The 24,610-nt window shown below is 46.0% G+C and overlaps 1 protein-coding gene across 2 annotated transcripts in view; it reads left to right on the forward strand.

The window, feature by feature from the left end:
• LOC120948903 (diacylglycerol kinase 1) overlaps positions 1 to 24,610 on the forward strand; it is an 82,215-nt gene that overhangs the window by 43,501 nt on the left and 14,104 nt on the right. For both annotated transcript variants that reach the window (XM_040365754.2, XM_040365756.2), the window contains exons 5-10: positions 14,628 to 14,838; positions 14,976 to 15,146; positions 15,252 to 15,434; positions 16,201 to 16,323; positions 20,433 to 20,557; positions 20,914 to 21,022. In XM_040365754.2, coding sequence (XP_040221688.2) covers positions 14,628 to 14,838; positions 14,976 to 15,146; positions 15,252 to 15,434; positions 16,201 to 16,323; positions 20,433 to 20,557; positions 20,914 to 21,022 — 922 coding nt within the window. The remainder of the gene's footprint in view (positions 1 to 14,627; positions 14,839 to 14,975; positions 15,147 to 15,251; positions 15,435 to 16,200; positions 16,324 to 20,432; positions 20,558 to 20,913; positions 21,023 to 24,610) is intronic.

The following is a 24,610-nucleotide window of genomic DNA, read 5'->3' on the forward strand; positions in this document are numbered from 1 at the left end:
GTACTGTTGGGCTGCCTGCTTTGTACTAAAGCTTTGAAAAGGGGTGCTTTTGGGGTTATATTAAATTGTGCATCTTTCTCGGTAAAAGGGTAAATGCCGAAAAAAGGTTTTTTAAACAGAATATATTAATGTGATCATTAGGCTTGGAAGATTGAATTCCTTGTATTTTTGTATGGACCATCTTATTTGCATATTTAGACATTGTTTTATGATTGTTTCTTTACCTGAACAGTTTATTTAATGTGATTGACTACTAAACCTTTTCCAATCAACCCAACAAAGCATTGCAAGTAAGTGACACTGACATCCAACGCAAAACAACACACTGAAATGGGTTCGGAAGGAAGCTGCGTGTGAAACACGAGCACATCCATTCCAGTTTCCCTTGTTAAATCCATTGTAAAATTGGGCCGCCTCTAATTTGACAATATCCGTCAAAAGGAACACGCCGAAGAGATGCTCATCTGCGTTGAAGACACTCGACACTCTGGTGTTATCCACACCTTCGCCGGCGTCGGGTGGATTTGAACGGCCGTAGACGCAAGCAGGTAAGCACACAATCGTGTGATTTTGTGCACCGTTGAACGAAATAAACGACGTGTCGAAAGTGGATACCTGCTTGCGAGGAGCAATATTTGCATCCCTCCGGCGCTAGCTAAACGATAGCGAAATCCTGTTTACCTGCGCCGTTCCAGGCACTGCCAGACGACATTGAAGCTCGTTTCGCCGGCTCGGCTCGGCTAGGAGCTAGCAGCTTCATCAATCGTAAGAAGAAAAATGATCCGCAGCTACTCTGTTTCTCCATGAAAGCGCCCGGGCTGTTTGCCGGTGTTGACGAGAACGTGTTGACGAGATTCGGCGGGGTAGAGCACCTGGGGGAAACGATATCGCGAAGAATCACTGTCAGCACCTGGCGTCATGTTTTCTCTCCTGGGCACCCTTTGCAGCACGGTGAGAAAAAGGTGTTTTCAATGTCTCGAGCAACAATTTCTTGTCAGATTTCACGTTTTATTGTTTTCCATCTTGCATTCACTTATCATAGCGCATGGCAGCTTCATGTCGAGGGAACGGTCCTAGGGAAATATGGTGCTTTCAAAGTGTGGTTTACTTATCAATTTGTTCTCCACTTTTTGGGCCGGTCTGTTTTTGGGAGGAAGCATTACTCATTGTCTTTCCTGTTTCGGGATCTCTCCTTGAATATAATTCAATTTGTGCTACTTTAAATTGTGCGCTTAGCCTTCAGCGGCTCCCTCTGGTGCAACAAATATAGCCTAACATAACGAAATAAAACACAACATCCTTCTTGCAGTGAGTTCAAGTGGAAATGTTGAGTGTTTGTATGTGTCTGTGTGTTTTGGGTTCGCATTTATTTCTGGTCGGTTGGTTGACCGAACAGGACGTTTATGATGTGCGGTAAATCATGCTAAAACCAAACACTAAAACGTCCTGCAGCAGGAAATGTTGGTAGCAGTAAAACTATTTTTACACGTTGTTATTCTCGCGTACACAGTTTCTTTGTTGCGTAAAAGCAGGCATATTCCGGTCCGGTTTTATTGTCGCATTATTATTGCTCGCAGCGAACGCAGTGTACGGCCAGTAATGGAATAATTTATTCCTATTTACCGCGCGCAGTTTGAAGTCATATTTTACTTTTCGGGTGGCTGCGTGCCGTGCATAAACTGTAAAAGGTGCGTGAAAAAGGGTTTCGGACACTTGAGTGTCCGAAAGCAAAAACAGGCTTAAGCCTTTAAGAATGAATGATGGCTTGGGGGCTGTAGCGTAAGTAAATCTAGGTGATAAATTTCTCAAAAATTGAATTAAAGCAGTCACATCTCACAGAAAGTAAAAAATAAATAGTTTTCCCAATATGACATTCCAATATGTTGTCTAGTTTTTCTAGCATAGAAACATATTTGCTTTGCTGATAAAGTGAATATTCGACATACTTTGTGTAGAAAATCCCATATAATCGTATTGCTGTGCCATTCTTTGACGACACCACTACAAGATTAAGGTATCAATTTAGAGTCTAAGTGTTTAAAGAAATAAGCGGAAGCAATAAGGTGTTTACATAATTCGTGATTTAACATCTATTTAAATTTTTTCACAAAATATAATTATAACCATTTATTTAGACATTCGACGTCATACAACTCGTTAACTAACCACCAATTATAGTTTAGGTCGAATGCAAATTCAGACCAAAGATGGGCAATACCACTATCACTTTGCATTCGCTCAACCTTCCAATCACACATCCTAAATCTACGTGTTGTCCGTCGGATGCATCGGTAGACAGCACGCCCAAAAGTAGAATAAAACCTGTGACACTGAAACGGAGCAGAGTAAAGGAAAAATAATCAAACACCCCAGACAAAAGGACAGGCAAATGTTCTTTTCGGTTCTTTCCGAAGATTTTCACAGACTTTTCACTCCCACCCGAATTTGCACCCATGCGTAACAATCGCCTTACTCCTGCTCAAACACAGCAAGAGCAAAAGAACCTCAAAATGGCAATGGTTTGGTCTAGAGGCACCGTAGGGTAACTTAGTCGAACATTGCCCTCCCTCCATCCCACCGGAGCAGAGTGGCAGTGAAGTCGTTAGAGGCGGATGGTTTGTTTTTCGTTTAAGTTAAATAAGATTAAATTGAATTGTAACTAGATGACAGCAACAAAGTAAGCTTAGGAGGGTGACATTTGTTTCCACTCTGGAGCGCTTTTTGGGCACGCATAAATCTGTCGTTTAGATTGTTGTGTTAGGCAAACGATCGCAGATGTTAGGTAAGACAGCTTGCAGCTTGAAATAGGGAAAGCAAATTGCTTTAAAAACAGTATTGTTTTCGTTTCGATTTTTGTTTGTTGTTTCCTTCAAGGATTGTGATTTAAGAGTTTCTTCAATATCGATTGCTTGTGCAAGGTGTCGTGTGATTCAAAAAAACAGTTAAGTATGTAGTATGTAAGCACTAATGTGCAGACGATCGATTAATAGGAAATACGTATTATTAAGTAATATCTAATTCAATCTGCCAAACGATTATCGTTCATAACATGATTACCTCTAAAGGTGTTTAACTCGCAATATCTGTTGAAATCCCCAATCTTAAGTCAACAAGCTTCTGTTTAAGCCCTTAACAAAGCCTATTATCAGGGACGGGGGTTAGCAAAATTGGAAAATCTTGTCCCGTATCCAAGACAAGTTACGCTTCCTTTGCTAAGTGTCTGAGAACACCACGGCAATGAATATTGATGAGCGGTACGCGGAGGACTTCGTTCCTGCCAGCGTCATATTTATTTCTTCTTCAGAAACTCTCCCCCCAAAAAAGAGCTACCGAATAACTTACAGCCACGATACCACTCGCCCAAAGGGAAAACCTCAAGATCTTGTGAAACCCGGATAAAACACCACAACAAGGCAGCCACGTGTAGAACTTAACAATATTCTCAAAATCAAAACTCTTAACCAACAATGGCAAGTAACGCTTACTTTTTTCTTTCACGTCGAAACTTGGTACGAGCGTCTTCGATTACATGGTGAGGCGAGAATGAGGCAAACCGTAACCTTGGAGCGTGAAAAACTTCCGGTACGGGTTTTGCATCGCAAGGGATCGACGCACTCTGAAGAGTGGGGGAGTTTTGTCGTAGATTCTGGTAGCTTTCGCTTTCAACGGCTGTTTTTTGCAAAAAGTTTCCCCTTTCTAGACTGCGGCTAAAGAAGGTGTTGCAAATTGAAAAACAAAAAAATGGCACACCGATCGAAGAAAATGCTCCCACAGCCCGACCTGCAGGAGCGATAAATACTCCGTCTCGAAACGTTTCATTGTTCCAGCGGAGCGGAAAGTTCCGCCCAGGGCTCACTTTGTCTTGCAATCGATGTGGTTTTCTTTTGCCTCGACAAAAGTTTCACATCAGCCGTTGCTTAAATGGTTCACGATTCGGGTTCTAGGTATGGTATTGATAATCAGCAGCTCGTTTCAAACGGAGACTATCGGGAGGGTAGTAATAAGTTGCCAGCGACAAAGCAAACACTCCGTCAGCCATAATGCGGAATTCAGTGACAGTTAGAGTGCGATCTTGGGCCATTTGCACATAACGTCTCAGACGTCGTGAATATTTTATTCAAATTAGCGATCTGATCACAAAACTTTCGACCCGCTTTGCCTTTCACGTATTGCCCCGCAACAGCACGTAGGTGAGATATTTCAGCACCTAATTATTTTTACACCCACCGTTTCTATTTCCACCTGTCACGCAGAGTAGCTTTGGCAGCGAATCTTTTGCTCTCCCTGGTGGAGGATTAACGATTAACGGGTGTGTGGGGGGATTAGAAAACTTCTGCTTCTTTGGGAGTGCCTGACGTGTATTTATAGCGTAATAAAAAGCGTCAGTTTGTTAGTGTCGTGTTAACTTGTCGATGCAAAAACTAATTAAATGTTGCTGTTTTTGCGATGTTTGTTGGTTACGTCATAGTTTGTCACTGAGCTGTGCTAACGAGTTTAGCTAACGATTTTATTTTGCTGACAAAAACGTTGTTTCTCGTTTACCGTGACAAAAACGTTGTCCAAGATGACTTTAATTGATTTTTTTTCTAAGTTAACTTGGCTGTCCCAGTAAATAACAAGTCGTATAATCCTATTTTCTGTTATAAGAAGTGACTCCAAGCAATACCAGTAAACATTAGATACAATGTAAAAATTCAAATTTAGTTCAAGTACCTGCATTCTTCGTTGAGGAACTGCGGCACTGCTTGGCTTGCTTAGTACGGAAGGTCTCATGAACGTTGAATTACGTTTATGACAAAAACTATAAAGATACAAAAATAAAGATATTTTTATGGAGCGAAAATATAAAATTGAAAACATTATTTAAATAATGTAGAATGTACAACCCTCTAATGAATAGGATCTGGTTCACTGTAACGTTCCCGGTACGTTATCATTTCTTCTTCCAAAGAAAAGACATCCATTCATGCGACTAAGAATTCACTATCGATAAGAAAACAAATAGCTATTCTATAAATCCTCTAAATAAAGTTTTCGTTAGTTAAAATGTGATGAGAACTTCAAACTTCAAATCATACCGTCCGTCTTAAGTGTTGCATAGCTCGTGCGTTCCGTTACAATTTACCGCCTTTTCCTAGTACCCTGGACAGAGACATCTTAAGCACTCCTACTGCAGTGAATGCAGTTTCATTGTGCTTAAAATACGCGGCAGCTAGCGAATTGCAAAAATTTGATAGGAATGTGGTTCAAAATGTGTTCCCACGCTTTGGGAAACGCGGGCTCCCAGCAACGAGAGCCGGGGTGTATTCAGTCTCTAAATTCCTCAGCAAATACTCTCGACTGTGTTACAGTTCCTTGCAAGCTTCTAGGTCAAAGGATGCAAATTGCGGCACGGTTCAAAGCACGTGCACTTCTGGGTCTTGTACCAGTTGCTTCCTGCATATAAGCACGTGAAATACCAGCGTGCAGAAAGCGAAGATTCTTCCCAAAATATGTTTGGCCTCAAGCATCGCACCGCTTCCAAGCAATGGGTAACGCGTCGTACAATGATCGCTTTAATGCATTAATGTTACTCTCGAAAACAACAGTCTTCAAAGTAGAGCGTGAACTTGCAAAGATGTATCATTAAAAAAGCAGCAAAACATATTAAAAAAAAAAAAATGATCCGGTTCATCCAAAATTTTCGCGCTCCTCCGGTACACGCATCTTGGAACTAATCAAATTTGCAACTTCAAGCACGGCAAAGCATCGCTCCTCCTGTGTGTTTGACCTTAAATTTCCATGGCACCGTTTTTCGTGGAATGCTTGCATTCACTTAGAAAAAGACTGCCAGGGGGAAGAACTGCTTTGCAAAACAATCTAATGAGCTTCCGCTACAAATTCCCGGTGTTCATTTCCCGAAGGAAAAGTTTACGAAGCGCACCAGCAGCCGGGCGTTCGTTCGGCGTGGGCGAGAATCACTCTGCCGTGGGTATTGCGATGAGTTGTTGATATTGGTTTTAATAAAGTTGTCAGCTCGTTACGGGCACTAGGTGTGCGTAACTTTGCGGCAGTTGAAATTCGAAACGCTACAAAACAATTTCGCCTGAAAGCGCTCGAAAATGTGTACGGGTGTGTGTATTCGTCTTCCAGAAAGAATAACATTTTGCCCTCGTTAGTGTAAAAGGCTGTATTCATGCCGCAGGCGGTTTGACTGTAACTTTCAAATTGTAGCAACTTTAACCACTGTGTTCAGCTTGTAAATGACACGTGCAAATTGAATTGAAGAGCTCCGTTTTACTACACAATATTTACCTTAAATTATAAGTTTTCAAACATTGAAAAGCTCATCTTGCACATAACTATGTCGATGCGGTTTACACACACATCGTTTTGTAATTATGTGTTTGGAGTATCACAAGTTTGGATTCAATTTGGAATCGACTAACCCCTTCCCTCACCCAATCCGGGCAACTGCCAACCTTCAGCTCGATTGAACCCAATCACAGGAATTACATTTTTATTGCTAACCAGCACCAGCGGAGCAGCCCCCACTGCGCCTTCCCACAGCCAAAGGTGACGACAGCCGCATGTAAAGCAACACGTACGTGCTTTGGCTCGTGTGTGTACGTGTAAGGGAAGGAAAATACGTTCCAAACACACAAGATTATCCTTGTTGGCAACAATATTCGAGGCACGCGTTACCATTCGGATACTAACAGCAACATCGAACTGTATTTTGAAGGGCTTACCGATAAACGGTACACGAAACTGATTTCGATTTCGACTGCGATATGGTGTCATGGCAGGGTAAACGAAATTATCGATATTTGCACTGGTAGCAACTATCAAATCATTTAACAAACAGTATCTTAAACCACATTTTCTAAATTGTTTATGGTTACCGACGTGTGTATGGTTAGGAAAGGGCGCTCGCATTCAAATGTATGGAAGATACGTTACTAAACTATGTAAAATGGTGAGTTGTTCAGGAAGCTGTAATATAATTCGATTTAAGCCACGTGTAGGTGCTTATGATGCAAGGCACGTATTAGGCGTCAATCTGCTGTTTATTGCCAATGTATGTTTATTCACGTTCACAATATTTTTCCCGACCCTTCCATACGGCATACTTAGGACAGAATTGCAAACCATATTACACTGTTCCCTGCATTTAATCATTTAACGCTAGAAGAACGTATCTTAAATGCTTCATAATATGCTCGACTCTCGATAACAATTCCTTTACATACAACCATTCGTTCCATCGGCAACTAAATTGAAGCACTTGGATAATTTCCACATTTTCTACCAAAAACATCAAGGAGAGGAATGGACGCTCAACTGGTTTGCTTGTGCTTACTCTACTGCTTGACCACGTGCACATGAGCAAGCTCATACATAACACACAATATTACATAGCAGATGGGGCACCAGGATAAAAAGCTTGTGCATCGTGGTTATTGTTTTGATTAGGCTGAATATTATGAAACATAATGAAAATTTTGGAATAACAGTGCGTCGAACAATACCTGCACTGGTTGCACGAGCACAAGTGGGTAAATGGTTCCGGCTGATCTCGCTCGAAAGCACAAAGCAAATTACGGTCTGTCTGCCCTCGTTGAAGTGGAAGCTTAGAATCCGTGAAGTTGTAGCCGGAGAAGATTAAAATCAGTTACGGATCAGTAAGATCAATTATTAGTCCTGAGGTATAAGAACCAAATCCAAAGATTGCCTTATCTTAAGTAAGCCTAATCTTATTGTAGCAAAGGAAGTAGCTTTATGCATTCTAACTAATGTTTATGTGTTTATTGAAATGCATTTTGCTTGCTCTTCTCATTTATTATGCCAACCATCTATCTTCACAATGTTTTTGGTTATTATGCGGCATCAGTATGGCATCATCGCAATCTATAAAATTATCTGCGACATATCAGTGCACGATTTGTTACGTCTGGTTAACATAATAGCGAATCATGAAACGTACGAAAGGATTACATTGATTCGCGTGGAAAATTTCGACGAAAAGAGTTAATAACATTTTTCCACATGGTGAGCGTTTTGAAGCGAGTCACAATGTACACCAAATACGCAAATACGCAAATGATCATCTTCCCGGGAAAACGTACACCTTTTCCGCAACATCGCTAGCAATCGTTTGGCGCAATGCTCGACTCAGTACACAGCTTGTGTTTTTCATACTAACTCACCCGTACTGACATCATACCAACCGGTGTACGTGTGTGTGTGTGTGTGTTCACGACCATTGTATCGAAATTCTTCACCTTTACGTTGTTTTCCCACCCTGCTGTTTTGTTCCATTTTTTTCCAAGGCAGCAGCTGGAAAAAAATACCTCCGAACCTCCAACCCGACCAACCAACAACGGCGAAATGGAAACCATCAAAGTAGAAAGAAATTTGCGAAATTGTCATGACATTCCACTCTCGGGAATTGGATTATTATTGCTCGGGGAGTTCGGGGAGTTTCCGGCATTCGGCATTTGGGATCGGTAGCAGCTTTTCGGACACTTTCGCACAACAACTGCGATGCGACATTTTATTTCCATCCACAACTGCCACAGCTAGAGCAAACGTGTTGTTGTCTGTTTTAGTTTTTCGTTTTCGTCGCTGTCATTGTCCAGCTGATACACATGGTAGGGAAATTAAAAATATATATTCAAATTTTTCCATAATTGTCTGTCAACTGCGAACAGCGTTCACAGTTGAGTGGGTCCCTGCGTGCGTGCGTGCGTGCAGCTCCTCACTTGAACGGAACTCTCCATGGCTTCATTAACGAGATTGCACAAAATGGATTAAATTTTTGAAAACCGTCCTGTTTTTTTTTCTTACCCCATTTTAACTGGTCAATCCGAACACACCGCGATGATGCGATAGCGCACGAAATAAAATCCCCATTTGCATCGTTCCGACGATCATGAAAATGGCGAGGTTACGGTCGTCTGAACTCGTCCCCAAAAACCCGCACACCATGCGAAAAACAATTTTCAACTGCTGTCCTTTATTAGCCCCATAAAAACGCAAAACTTTCCCATTCATCCCGCCGTTGCAAAACACTATCGGCTAGTGGATGCGAAGCCAATGGCAAAGCACCCCAGGGGGGAGGATGGGGCATATTGTAGCCGTGCAGTTTGCTTTCTGCTAAACGTCGGCTCGCACCGATCGATGCCACAAGTTAGCGTCTCCGGGTTTTGGACTGTCGCCAAAAAACGATGACGTCAGAGGGTGCAATTTCATTGCAGTGCCGGACGGAACTGCAACGTGGATGGCACCGAAATGACGTCAACGCAAGACGGGGCGGCAGGTGGGTGAGGGCAACTCTTGAATTTGAAAATGCCTGCTAACCATCTGTTGGATAGCAACGTCATCACCCGACGGGGCGGGGGCACAATTGTTGATGATCCCCGGTTGGTTTTGTTCGTGCGGTTTTATTGTTTGCCTACTATGAGGGGGGTGGCTGTCCAGGAAGGTTGGGTCGAAAGGATTAGTCGCAACAGATTCGAAGGCCACACACACACACACACACACACACGGTGGTCAAACATCGTCTGCTGCTGGTGTACCGTTGAATGGTGAAAGACAATGTCCAGGGGCGAGGGTAGCGTATTTTATGGTTTCGAAACCATTAACAATTCATTGTGGTTCCAGCATTCCAGACTGTCGGGGCTGCGTGCCGGTCGATAGTCGTGGGTTCGGGAAAGGAAAGTTTGCGTTCGGAACACTTTAAAAGCATTTTGTCGCTCCCCACCTTACGACGCAGCTAGTTAGAAAGTTTTTTATTAACTACAATTTTAAAGCGCTGGAAAGCATTTTCAGATTCTACGAGCGCTAGAACGTCAATACTTCATAATGAGTAAATGATGGGAAACCTATTGCTTCCCTAGATAATATCAATTCATCTACCAAAGTATCGAACCACTCTTGCTATGCAATCTCTGTGTCTTTGCGAACAGTTCGAAAACATCTGGTTCAGGATCTGTAGAAATAAATCTAATAAATCCTGCATTATGGAATCAACATTTGTTTTGGAGCAGCAGCAGGCTGCTGATGATCCTTTTCTGAGCAGCAACTAATAAATAACTGCTACATTCCACCAGCAAAATATTGTCAATCAATCTAGCGCTACACGACGAACCCGGAAACCTGTCGCAATCACCAGTACGAGTGTACGACCGCCGGGTCCGTACGATGGATAATGTCCTGGGAATTTTACTTCTCCTTTTTTTCACTAATCCTACCTGATACATTATGACGCTGGTACACAAATTGTTATGCCGTTGGGCGAACAAAAATAACACCAGCAAAAAGGACGACTCACCCGCCCGGGTGCCATCTTCAGCATCGGCCGTCAATCCTTACGGCGCTGCCGTGTGACAGCGCCTACGAGAAAGGTTGCCGCGTTGACTTCAAAACGTAACGTAAACTTCGCTCCCTCCCGGACCCAGTGGTCACAGAACGGGAGTGGTGTTCGTGTATCGTGCCAATACCCGCCCGAGATGGTACTTTCAGCACAACACAAACAACAACCTCTCGCCCGCTCCTGTCCGCCCCGGGGGAACGAAAATCAGCGGAGAAGAAATGCTGAAGCACACTTTCCACGAGCGGGGCACATACATTTCGGCTGCTCGTTTCGCTCGCATGGTGCGTAATCGGTTTAGCCACCCCGAACGCCCGGCCCCGCCGAGATACGGAAGACGTCGATTCACCCGTCGCCCGACTGCCACCGTCTTCCCGCCGGCCTCTACTACACAACCGGCAACAGCAAAACAATCATACCGTCGTGCGTGAGGCGGAAAGAGCATTTTGGCACGCCGTTTCGCTTTTATGTTCTTCGCACCGTCATCCCATGTCACCAAAAAAAGAAAAACCGTGGGCGCCTGCTGCCTATCAAAGTGACATCCAAAATCGGCGAAGGTCAATAGCCGGAAAGTCAGCGGGAAAGCTTTGCCAAAGTCCCGAGTGCGTGCGTGGAAAACGAAAAGCTAAAAAGAGAAGATAAAAAAAACTCAGAACCGATCCACGGCAACCGACAACAACAACAGCTGACGATTGAAAGGACTTTCCATTATAGCGGGTGGCCCTTCTCCGAGATTGAAAGCCGATCCCGTGCGCTGCGACGATGATGAAATCCTTCCCGAGGGCGATTATGTATGTGTGTGTGTGTGTGTGTGTGTGTGTGTGTGTGTGTGTGTGTAGTGTGGTGAGGATTGGGGTGGATATTTCTGATTTTTCCCGGAACAATATCCTCCACCTCGGCGAAGCGTTTGATGATTTTTCTCGGCTGTTGCCCAACCAACCGGCGGTCGATGATTGTGCTCCGCGCTCTGTTTCGCACGTATCGCTTTCCGGCGGTAGCGACAAAGTGAACAGCACACACACACACACATGCCCGGAAAAGTTGCTTCATCTCGCTGGCGAGCAATTTACTCACAATCAAATAGACGATTGTGTTTACTGAGCGGTTGAACCAAAAGGGAAAGCGAAGGGGGGAAGGTGCACGACGCTATTGGCAGGGCTGTATTTTCTGCGTTCACAATAATTTCGTGCGTCAAGCGCAAACAACGTGACGGCACGTTGACAAGCAGCTAGCGCTGGAAGATGATTTACCCGCCGGGCAGCCCGGATGTTAAAAGATGCTAGCAAATGGAAACAAGAGAACACTCCGGAAGGATAAAGGATATATTCGGCGGGAGCTAAACAGCCCACAAACACGCTCGTGGTTCATCTTTGTTCGGCAGGCTGTCAGCGTTGTGGTAACAATGTTTAAGCCGTCATCAAATAAAGCAATCAATTCACGGGGTATTACTTCGGAAAAGTGGATTGTCGAACTGTGCGGATGTAATTAATGCACCGTAAGCAAACAACCGTTGTCAAGAAACCACACCCTCACTGGAGGTTCAGCTTAAACACTTTCACGTCCCTTCAAAAGCTTAATTAAGAAAGCGTTAGAAAGATTTAATCGTACAAAACATACACTTTACACTGTTTCCCCTTCTGGTGGTTAAAAAAACCATCCTGTTTGCGTCACTAGCCTTTTTGCGTCACAGTCTTAATTGATGGGAACTGAAAATATGTTTCACACTATACTGTATTAGCTCCAATCTCAAACTGCGTTCCTTTCTTTCCTCACCGTAGGCAATAGCTTCACGGGAAGATGGTGTACAGAGCCTGGCCATCTTTACCAACCGCCTGTACCAAATAGCGTTCCGTCAATTCCAATATTGGTGGCACTCTACTGCCTTAATCTCACACCTTCTCGCATTTCTCCCCTCGCCAGGTTTGATAATTATAACTTCAGACTAATTAACTTTTGCCTCCGAAGTGTGCGACGAGGTCTCTGCTGTCGGCAGCAAGCGCACGTAAGCCTCCTGAGTACGTAGCAGCGCGCACTGTCTGAAAAACGATGCGGAAGCTACCACGCTTATCGGCAGCCATTTTTTCCAATCACTATCCACCTCAAATGTCAATGTCGAATCCTGCTCCATACACCTTCCCCCACTAACCTAACCCCGCTGATCAAATTTCGGCCTGATGGGTTCGGTTTGCTGCGCGAAAAATGATGATGGCAACCAATTTTGCATTCAGCGCGCTTCCACGCTGTGGTGTCGTCGGTTCCAATGAATCCACCTTCCCCGGCCCCGTCGCCATCTCCACTCTGCCAGTCAACGGTAAGACGCTACTCCGTATGGAGTCCCTCTCGATCTTCGCCCACCCCCTCGACAAGATCCCGAGCATATGACAGCATGGTAATAAATTTTGATTATATCCTTAACAAGCAGGCTTAAGCATTGCCAAGGCTGCTGGAGGCTTTTCCGGCTTCCGCTCGACAATCGTCGCACTTCCCGCTTCCTGCCGCCCCGTTTTCCTGCTGTTTTTTGATAACCCGTCCCAGACGCGTTCCGACGTACGCCGAATACTAATCACACGCACACACACACACACACACGTTGAGTAGTGCCGGAGATTATGGCTTAAAAACCGCTCAGCAACCGTACCCTTTCACTACCACCAATCCAAATATCACGCTGGCACGTGGGACCTCGTGATTGATACCACCGTCCTGGGGTGTAGAAATGGCCCTCTGTGTGTGTGTGTGTATGAGTGTTGTTGACCCTGCAGCGTAAGGGTAAAAGAGCACCCTGGCTTCGATGCTGCTGCCAAGCCCACACATACATACAGCCCGTTCTAATGAGACTGTGGTGTACGGGCTTTTTCGGGACAGTACGTGTACGGCACTCCAACGATGGCGGCAGTTCGACACTATCCCTCCACACAATCCGTGCATGATTATGCCTTTCGGGCAGGTTTGCTGCAAAATTGCTCCACACATACACACACTTCTCGTGAGCGGTGCCACCGCGATTGCCGGATATGCGGATTTATTGGAAACCAAGCTGATGACGACTGCCTCTACCGATAGCGGGTAATGTCGGAGGGTGCAACAGTATGGGACGGGAAGGCGACTTAAATCTGTTTTATATTACAGGCGAAATCCGCTTAGCAAAGGCGAGCGCGGGTGCATGGTGAAAATTTAACATGCTGCATACGTTGCTTAGCTTTGTTTCTATGTTGGGGATTTGCAAAAGCTTTTTTTACCATCAACAAGTTCCCGCTGTATTGGTTGGTTGCTTAGTGAAAGCTCTCTCTCGCTACATTTGATTATTAAATTTTGGACCATTTTTCGACAAACATGTGTGTTTGTTTGTTTTATTGTTAACGTATCTGAGTGTAATTTGAAACAAATTATCTTTTCAAGCGGGACAGCTAAAACGAAAGCTTCTAAACCCTGAACTAACAGCCAATATCATTGCCGGTGCAGCGAAACAAAATGGCTTTTTTTGCCACTGTCAATATCATTAGAACGAAACAGGGAACCATTCATCTTGCGCTTGATCTTCATTCCGGTTCCCTGTCCTTCGTTGTGTCCTTCGCAGTGAAAGCACGGGCGAACGTTCTACCGCCAATGTGACCGTGTCTGCAAACTCGTTAATCTTGTTTTTGTAAAGATGACACCCTACCCTCGCCAAGGATGGGACATAAGACGAAAAAACCGCTCCAACAAATAGAACGAATGGTAAGGAAGGGCCACTTAATTGAAATGTGCCGAGAAAGTGAGATGCGACCGAGCATAAAAATCGTTGCGTCTTGTGATAACGAAAAGACAAAACAAAATGGAAGAATGTGTGGACGAAACGACAGCATAAAGGATCTAGCTTTTTTTGGAGCCCCTTCAAAACAGGCAGACAAAGTCTTTACTTGAATTAAGTAGATTGCCTCAAACGATCAGAATCGCTTTTGCGACAGCTTGGGATGGGAGCGCTGGACGGAGCTAGTTGATTTGTTCGATGGTATTAAAGTGCAATATACACGTATTAGATTTTGTTTTGTTCTGTTTTATACCATTCAAGGACAAGGAGTACATTGAAAAACAACTTAAACTGCTTCCAAGCCCTTAACAACCAGCATGACACTTCAGACAGAAACGTTCCACACTTAGGGCTGCCATCACTTCAATTGTCTAATGTTCCCTTTAGGCACAGTAGATTCAACTGCCTTCACTTCAACGTCGTTTGCAAAACAACCACTCAACAATCGCTATCTTCTCCATTTCTCACCTCCCGCTCTGGCAGGACATCGACTATGATGGTTTCCGCAAGTTTCTCGACTCGTTTCTGGACTGCGAAACGCCCGACGACCTGTCCCAACACCTGTTCATATCATTCCTGCAGCCGGCCCTGTACCAGGCACAGCAGCAACAGCACAGCCACGGGAAGGCCCTCAGCCAGATGGCGGCGATCAGCAGCAATGCAGCCTGCGCCCCGGTAACGTCCCACAATCGTGGTAAGTGCGAACGGCAACACCCAATTATGTATACGGCTACGCGTCCCGCGATTGGTTGCAAAACATCAGCTGCAATTGATGGACATTTTCTACCCATTTTCGTTTTTGGGTTTTGTTGGTTTGTTTGCTGGCTGCAGGGTCGATACCGAACCTAAACAGCATAGTGGACATTCCGACACCGCAGCCGTCGCAGGAATCGCAGCGGAACAGCTTCGTCGAGCGGATACACGGGCTCACCGACAAGCTGCAGTCGCTCGGGCATCTCGGGCTCGACGGCGGCGGTGACAGCAGCAACAAGGGCAAGTGCGGTATGTATCTCACCCCTCCACCCGGTCACACTGGACCACCAAAGCGAGCGGCGCGTGTCAACAAGCGGGAGGTTCCCCGTTCGGTTTTGCTTTTTTCCCCTGCAGGTACCGTCCATCCGATGCTGACGGTGACGCCCAGCCCGATGGGCTGTACGCCACCGATCCTGCAGGCACCGTTCCGCCGGTCGGCCGACTCGAGCCCGTCCCACTCGCACTCGCACAGCCACTCGCAGATTTCCCGGAACTCGTCGCGCAAAAGCAACAACTCCGTCAACTGTCGCATCGAAGGTAAATATTATCCCCCGCACGGTTGGCCTACTTTTCCTGCCCACTACTCCGACCGCGGTTGATGAAGAAAACGGCGAAACTGATCGATCGATCGCGCGAACCGATGCAGATGTCTAAACATTGGTTTGATTGTAAAACCAGTCACATAGAAAGCATGCGAAAACATCTGTCAATCTTCAGCCGGAGCGGTTCAGAGGAGGGATGGTTTTTGGCAGCTCTCGGTATTTTAACATTTAATCTCGCCGTCAACGTACCGAAGAACGAAGAACCCCAGCTACCTGTTGCATGTGCTTTCAGCGTGACGATTCGGTTTCGATAGCTTTTAGCTTTTCCCGTACACGACCGGGGGGAAAGTAGCGCAAATGCTAAGCTTCAGCTTATCCGTCAGGTCCGCACGACATACCGACGTATGCTACCTGATCACTTTCATTGTGCGTCTTGCCGCAGCCACTGCCTCAGCAGGACGAAAGCACGTCCGCATGGAAACAAATTTAGCCCGTCACCCCGGTCGAGCGTTGCCGGATTCTCCATTTTCCTCGAAGCGGTCAACACGGAAACACCAAAGCGCACGTGACGTGAGGATGACGTGTTGGTGGTACGGATTTATCTTGTACAGGCGTTTTATGGCGCTCCCGATTTTACGCGCGAAATAGTCTCGGTCCACTTCGCGTTCGCTTTCGGTCAGCGAGAAACAGTTCCCGCAATCGGTGCGCGTGTTTGAAGAGTGTTTCATTCCCTTCACCTGATTTCCACCGTTTCATTGCAGATGTGCGACTGATTCCTAGAAAGCAATCATTTTTGGATCCGCTACTGCTGAAGGTACCGCTCAAGGACGTCGTCTGCTATCTATCGCTGCTGGAGGCAGGCCGGCCCGAGGACAAGCTCGAGTGTAAGTATGCCGGTCGATGTAATTTGGAGTCACTACGCTTTCGCGAAAGTTCTCATTTCCCTACTTTGTTGACCTAAATGTCATCTCCAATCCAATGTTGACGGTTACTATGTCTAGCAGATGTATTTGAAAGATACTTGTGATCGTAATTTGTATTTGCTCCGGTGTACGGTTGAGCTCAGTTTAATCAGCAACGTACACATTCAACAAAAACGCAAGCAGTACCAACTTTTTCCAGGAATTTTTCCTTCACCGCTCGAAACACTAATTAACACTTGCTTTTGATTATAGAGTTAGGGATTGAACTTAACAAACCTAGAAATTACAAACGATACCTAGAAGCTAATTCATTTCAAAATAGTCATGAACTTGCCGAAAAAGTAATTAAAGTCTTGTGAGCGTCCGTTTGACGTTCGCACTGTTTGTGCCCGCGCAAAATTGTCAAAACCATATGTAACGGCTCTCATTAAAATGAAAAATCTAGCTCAAAAAAAATTTTAACTCCCAAGCTAAAATTTCGTTAGATAATATCGCCAACAGAAAGTTTCACTTCCAAAATTTCCACCAACACTCTAATTTGACTAGCTCCTAGGGAGCACTCGCGACGTAGCTGACAGTGAAGCTACAAAGTTAGTTAGTGCTTCCAGCTGTCCTACACAAAACTGCGAGCACTGCAATGAAAACGATGAAACTTAAATGTCATCCGTGTTTTTTTTTTGGTTTTTGCTGGTGCTGCATTTGCCAAAACCTAAAAATAGCAGCTGCAAACTTACAAACTCCCCGCTTAACTTGCTTTCCAAATCACAAAGAAGAATGAAGAAGTACAAAACTCCCATTCTGCGCTAAAAACAAAGGAAGGAAAAGGGCACACCAAAAGGGTCGCAAAGTTCTTTTCGGCTGCAATCCACTCAGACTTTCGCGTGCGCTCGCTGGCAGAGAGGATCATGGGAAAATAAATAGCATCTCCTGGCAGCAGTAGCAGCAGCAGCATCCCACAAAACGGGTGTGATACTTTGGTAATCCTTTTGATACGCCGAAGCTGTAGCGCAAGTGAACACATCCACACACACACACACACACACACAAACACTTGGCTCTGGTAGAGGACTCCATTATCATACAAATGGCAATCATCATCGTGCGCCACTTGTCCGCCTTTATCCAGTGCAGTACGGTACAGTTTGGACGAACCAACCCAGCATCGCTCACTCATTCCGACGCGGCCTTTGCCATTGCGCTTCCTGACCGATGCAGTACGGCAAATGGCTCCACATGGCTTAGAAATGCTTTATTTATGCGTACGCAACACTGCGCTGCAAACATGTACGCCCGAAAAGTTGTCCGACTCCCATAACGGATGCCGCCTGCTACTTTCTTTGGATACGTTTTACGTTACTTGTTTTTGAATTTTCTTTTTGAAGCTCGGACACGACGGTAAGAATAGAAGGGGCTGATGGTTACGCAGTAACTGACAATAAGTAAGGGCATGTGTGTGGGTGCGACAAAAGAAGGCCAAAACTTGGGAAGGATGAGAGGATTCTTCCCAGAGTTCTGTGACACTACCGACAGAATAACTTTATCGTACCTTGGTACAACTTTTATTGACATTGTTCCACAAATAATCCATTGCCCTCCAACCATCATCCCCGGACGTGTAGGAAATTGGTTAGAGTCTACGGTTACACTACCAATGGCCAAACAATCAAAGCCACTGGCCGTTTTTTTATGTGCTATCTATGTTCTATGTTTGTTTGGTTCCACAGTGTTCGTTAAGCTCCGGAAGGAGTAACTTTGCAGGATGAATGTGGTTTGCGTCTATCATGTCTAGTAATTAGTGCCAGCTGCATGCATGCATAATGTATGGTTGTACAATTTTCAATTCACATTTATCGATCAGTACTAGCAGTCGGAGCAGTAGGAGCAAGCAAACTGCCAACAAAGACATTTTCTTCTGCCTAATCTAATGTACTTGCTCTTTGGTCCGTAACAGCATCTTCCTATTGAACCTATTGAATCTTCACTTATTGGATGTTAGTGAACAATGTCCTCAAGTGTACCTCTACACCCATAATTGTCGTTTTCCGCATAAAAAGCATCAAAGTGCCCGAGACGATAGAACGATTAAAACACACATTGAGTTGTTCTCTTCGCCTTTCCTGTCTCGCCTGCAACTACCTTCTGGTTGATCCCGGAAAGATTTTCGGACACTTTTTTTTGTTGACTCTCCTGCTCCAAAAGCAAACATGGCACGAAATAAAATGGCAGTTTGTGTACGCATCAGGCACCGCTACGGTGCTCCGGATTAATCAGCCAATGTTTCATTCGGGAGACATGGACCGATACGCTCGGCCTCAAACGAGAAGACGTCAAAGCATCTTCCTTACCTTCCTTCCTTCCATGCCTGCCAATCGTAAGGACGTCATTATCGTCATCTTTCCAACGTTTGCCCAAGCGCTCTTCCGGCACCTTCCTCACGGAGCTTTTATGGCAACGATCGAACTCCGACGGCAGCACTAAATTTAGCCGATACGTTTTATGATCGCTTTTGCCTTTATCCCACACACACACACACACGCATGCCTCAATCAAGTGAAGCAGGAACAGAGAGCAGTCCGTGCAAAGGTGGGACAAATGGTTTCGTCGCCTTCTTCTCCTTCTCCGGGCCGGGCCAGTAGGCCTCTCATGGTCGATCAATTTTCCATTTGAACGCTCTCCTAAGCGTCTAACGCGACGTCTCGTGGCATGAAGGATAAATGCCATTGACTTACCGATAAACCGTAACCGTGTTACGTGGTAACTGCTGCGGGAAGGTAGGCCGGGTAGGCTTCCTCCCTCTTGGTCACAGGAAATCACCACCATCCTCCGAGCCTCACATAAGACGGCTCCGACTTCTCTCTCTCTCTCTCTCTCAGACAAAGGCAGAAAGCGGAAAACCCTTTAACGTATCCTGTTTCGAACGATTCGTGCGGCAAGCTGATAGGTCCCCGGTGCCCCAGGCCTTTCTCATAATATTTATTTATAGACATATTTCCGATTCATATCAAATGGCAACCATCATGTGTGTGCTGCCTGGGAAATAGACGTACGAACCCACCACCAACAAGAAAGTCCAGCAGCAGCGCTGAAAAGCAGCAAAGCAAAGTATTTTCACCGAGTGAGGTTGTTCGTTTTTTTGTTTTTTTTTTCGTTTTTTTTGTGTTTTGCTCGCCGCTGTGATCCACACCCACACCGCTGGCTTTGGTTTGGAGTGGGCGGTATTGGGGGGGGGAGAGGGAGCAGTAGTAATGAGACCATCCGCAGTCCCTCCTCGGAGAGCCGGAGGGTCAACTCGGGATACGATTTGTGCGCCGATTTGCCGGCGAGCTTGCGGGCGTTTTGATGCTTTGGCCTGCTGCTGTGCTCTTTTGCTGGTCGTGCAAATTGTGTCGGATATGGGGTGCAATAAGGAATGCTGGCGGGAGGTTGGCGAAGCTTTTAAGAAAAATGAGCCGCATTAGGGTAGATAAGTTATTTCCAAAATGGTTTCAATTTCTCAAAAACCATCCTCTAGATGCTCCACTGGGGAGGTTGGACGCGCTTAGAGACAAAGAAACCATTGGATTTCCAAGTGTTCCATCGCAGTAATGATAAGAGAAGAGCTATTTGATTGTTTTCTATTGTCTTGCATTAGATAGAAAGTTTTTTACTCGATTTTTAGGGGTTTAAATTTGATTAAGTAAGGCTTTAAAATGCAAATAGTGTTCAAAACGGGCTCAATTTTGTTCATAATAAGCAATTAAAAGTATCTTAAGTCGTGGGTGGGAGCTTTAAACAACACAAACATCTATTGTTTGTTAACTTGCTATAAAACTGTTTCCCTCAACAACTACAAGCTTTTCATCACTCAATTGGTTGGTTTACTTTAAGAACCTTAAGTCCTTTTTAAACTAGAAGGACACGCTTCACTTCAGAACAGTCGACCTAAGCTAAGGAACGTTTCCTTCTTTTAATCTTTGCTCACGACCATTGGAATCGCCTTTGGTTACCTCGACCCTGTGCATTCGTTTGCATTTGCACCCGCACGTACCTCACGTTGTTTTCTTCCTCCTGTCTCTCTTTCTCCCCAACAGTCATGTTCCGGCTGTACGACACCGACGGAAACGGAGTCCTCGATACGACCGAAACGGATGCAATCGTCAATCAGATGATGTCGGTCGCGGAATACCTCGGCTGGGACGTGTCCGAGCTACGGCCGGTAAGTATCGACACAAATCGAACGCTTTGTTCCGTCCGTGGCACGTACCGCCCGCACGCGCATGTTGACCGTTCGTGGTGCACGTGGCATTTGCCGCATCAATCCGCGCACTGGGTCCTAGCCGCTACCAGGCTAAGGCTGGCCGGGTCCTGCCTAACGATGTTTCATAAATAAAACAGCAATTGTGTGCGCCCGTTTTTCTTTTTCAACTTTCCCGCTCCACAACTTCGATGATTGCTACTGTTTACTGACTCCATTTCTTTCTTGCTCCTTTGTGTGTCGCCCCGGACCCCGGATGCTGCCTCCAACGGACAAAAAAAAACAAATGTCTATAAAAAAAACACCAAACACCACAGATCCTCCAGGACATGATGACCGAGATCGACTACGACGGCGATGGGTGCGTTTCGCTCGAGGAATGGCAGCGCGGCGGCCTGACAACGATCCCGCTGCTAGTACTTCTCGGTAAGCCCAATATTGTGCGCGCCCATATCACTGCACTTCCCGGAACACTTCACAACAGGCAAGATTTTTCCGCAAAAAGCACGCGAACAAACTGAAAGGCACACAACAAGCAATGGTGGGGAAAAAGTATGTATGTGTTTGTGTGCTCAAGTGTGTGTGTGTGTGTGTGTGTTATAAAACATCCTCTACAGCACAAACAACCGTTCCACTGGGGACAATCGGCATCGGGATCGGTTTTGGTTCCCTTTTCGGCACGGCAGGGGGCACGGAAGGCTAATGCGTAAATCGGCCGGCAAATGAGGCGAATGCGAATCTCCCAGGCCGACCGGGTTTGCCGGAACCGGGTGTCCAATTAAAATTGTTATGCTTTCACCATCGCGGGTAGATTATGCGAGCGCGAGGAACTTAATGATGTGCAGGACGCACCACCGGCAAAAGGTGCAAAGGTGGCTTGCTGGGGGGGGGGGACTTTTCCCGTTTCCCATTCTCCCACTTGTTCTTGGATGATGTTTTGCTACATCTTTGCACCCTTCGCTCTGCAACGATTTGTTAGAATCTGGCGTCTTGATTTGTCTGGTGCCGACGCTTTCGTGCCGCTCTCCAGCGATGAGTGGCATTAACATTTTACAAGCCGTTCTTAGAAGCCGCACCGCGCACAAAACTATCTGGAAATGTAAGCTGTTTATGGTGCGAAGCAATTAAGATGATTAAAAGGCTGCCTTCGGAAAGCTTTCCGGCGAGGATAGCAATTTTGCCGTGGAAAAATCAGCACACCTCGGTTAGGAGGAATTGAGTCATTAATTCTAAAAAAACATTATTCCACCCGTTTCCTTTTTTGCTGCTAACTCTACAGCCAAGCCAGTACGGACGACGATATGGGAACTGATGATACGAGGATGTGTCGATAAGTGACGCATTTATCAGCAAAACCCCCCTCGGGACCGATCCAATTAAGAGACGGGGCCTGCTGATAATGTGTGCAAAACGGTGGAAGCATCAACTTTAACGATGCACTTGTAGCCTTAGGATGGGTTCACCTAGCGCTCCTGGCGATGTGTGCCTGTATGTGTGTGTGTGTGTGTGTGTGAAGTAAATCCGTACCCTTGAGTGAGGATAATTCAATCAATTATCCAGGCCACCACCGTCCACCGAGTGAAAGGAAGTGTGTAGGTGTGTGAGAGAGAGAGAGAGTGAGTGACTTGGCTGTGTTGAACGCGTGTGACCAGACGGATACTAATCTACACTTAACTTAATTGCAACATTTCCCACCAATGCACACACCGACGGTTGCACACCGATACCGAGAGCTTTCCCGTGTACGTGCACAAGTACACGTGGACGGAGCGCTGGCAACCAGCGGGGGGTTTCGCAACGGCCCGGGCAGGGGATGGGTTTTCGGAGGACTTTGTCAGAACCTCTGGAGACTAATCCACTACGCATCCGCATCGACAGGACCTCAACAACTCCTCCGCAACAGCAGGATAAAGTCGTTTTTTTGCTGATAAAAGTCGACGACGTGAAGTGCTCGAATACACTTGCGCCGCTGAGCTGAGCTCCTCATCGACCCCGGGGGATCAATTCGTTCAACCGATCTAACCGCTAATGCTTAAACGCCACTCCCAATGTGCCTCCCGCTGCAATGCCCACTCGACACCCCCCGAAATGGTGCTGTAATGCAACCGGCAGACCGCTAAGCTAACAGTTGCTTCACCCTCGACCACGGAACGTCATCAATCAGCACGCAAAAAGCAAACACACTGTCATCTTATCCAGCACACAGGGTGTTCGGTGTTGCGGCCGTCACCTGAAACCCGGGCTTTAAGGGGGAGAGAACACACAGAATGCTCTTTGCCACTTTTGCACAATGAGCTTTTGAACTCGATTAATACGATTGTAGCATTGCCAGCGTCGCTGGGCGATGGGTTTGGGAGTGTGTAAATCGATACGATCGAAGCATAAAAGGACAGTGAAGTGTGGCAAGGGGGTTTGTTCTCGGAGCATCGTCGGAGACGCATCCGTAAACATCTCGGCACAAAAGAGTGGAGAAAAGTAGTTCCAGTTCCAGTGAAAAATCGGGTCAATGAACATTCACCAAACCCTGTGCTGGGCGGACAGAGGCGGACTGAGCACTGAAACGCATCCATCATGCGACGAAGTGCCGGTAACTACTAAGCCACCCACTCGATTCACCCAGTGACAGAGACGGATGTGAATCTATTTTTGTGCCTTGCGGTACGCTTATCGGACACAATCCATGCGATTGAGTTGTAGGGGCGGGAGATCATGAGGGGACACGGTCAGAGGACTGATATTGAAATTAATTTTATACTATACGAGTTATTTTGCGCTGGCCTTGCGGGTCGAATTCGAAAGCCGATTGAGTGGTTTCGGTCAATCTCGTTTCCGATTCCGATTCGTCGTCGATGCCGGTCACGTAAACAAGCGCGGGGAGATTTCGAGCGTCACCATCAAATTCGACCAGTTGCCATTTGGGCGGAGCGTGAGATTTGAACGATGTCGATTGTTATGGATGACATTTATTGCGGACACTTCGTCAAACAAGATTGATAAGATGCTGATTGAGCTGTGTGCGGTAAATGGATGGTTTGGAGCGTGCTGTTAGCATAGCGAAATGCGAAACTGCCAAACATCACTTATTGGGAATTAAAAAGAGGGCCAAAAATGACGACATTCTGTGAACGGGAAAGATGCACAGTCTTGTGGCGTTTATAGTTCTAAATACAGAGCATCTGTTTGGAGTAACTACAACGGTAGAACTAGCGTTTTAGCGCAACTTGATGAGCTATTTTGCCGTTTGAGAGTACATTACCTCAATTACAGCAATTACAGTAGGCACAGTACCTCGAAGATCAAAGCTTCATCGTTCAAAACACTGCCCAGTAATTACCCGTGCAGCACCATCGCTGCCAGTGCATACGAGCAGCGCCATATGGAACAAAAGCCTGATGGTTGAAGCTAAATTAGAATTCTACGGAACCCATCATGGCAGGGACCATTTTCCCATCCTGCACCACGTTACACGTATGAGCCACGAATGCCTTGAAGCCTTTCCGCAATGCGTTGCATCGGTCGTAACTGACAGCCATTGTGCATGTTGCAGAATAGGCAACGGACATCGCACCTATTTCCCACGAAATCTTCTCCTTTCCTTTTCCTGCCAGTGAGGGATTGTTTGTGCATCTGTCCAACGCGCGCGCGAAATGGAATGGTCCCTCCAGGCTAGCGCTGGTCATTAGTATTCCTCGCGTTTGCCCGGAGCCTTATTTCCAACTGGCATCAATCTTACACGGTACCCGCTAATACCGATGGCTCTCGTTCCGATGGCATTTTTTACCCCCCTTTCGTCCTGATATGTTTTACGCCTTGCGGGTATGGCCGGTACGTGGGTTAGCTTGATGCGAAGCGCTTAGCGATTGCACCGTGTGGTGTGGAGAACAGTTTTTGTCGAAACGGTGAAACACCAGGACCAGGATCCAATCGCATACCCACGCACTATGGTACATCAGGGAAGGTGCACACACAGACACACATAAGCGTAGTCGAAGCTTGAGTTTTTCGCGGGAATCC

Source organism: Anopheles coluzzii, chromosome 2 (assembly GCF_943734685.1).
Source record: "Anopheles coluzzii chromosome 2, AcolN3, whole genome shotgun sequence".
Taxonomy (NCBI): Eukaryota; Metazoa; Arthropoda; class Insecta; order Diptera; family Culicidae; genus Anopheles; species Anopheles coluzzii.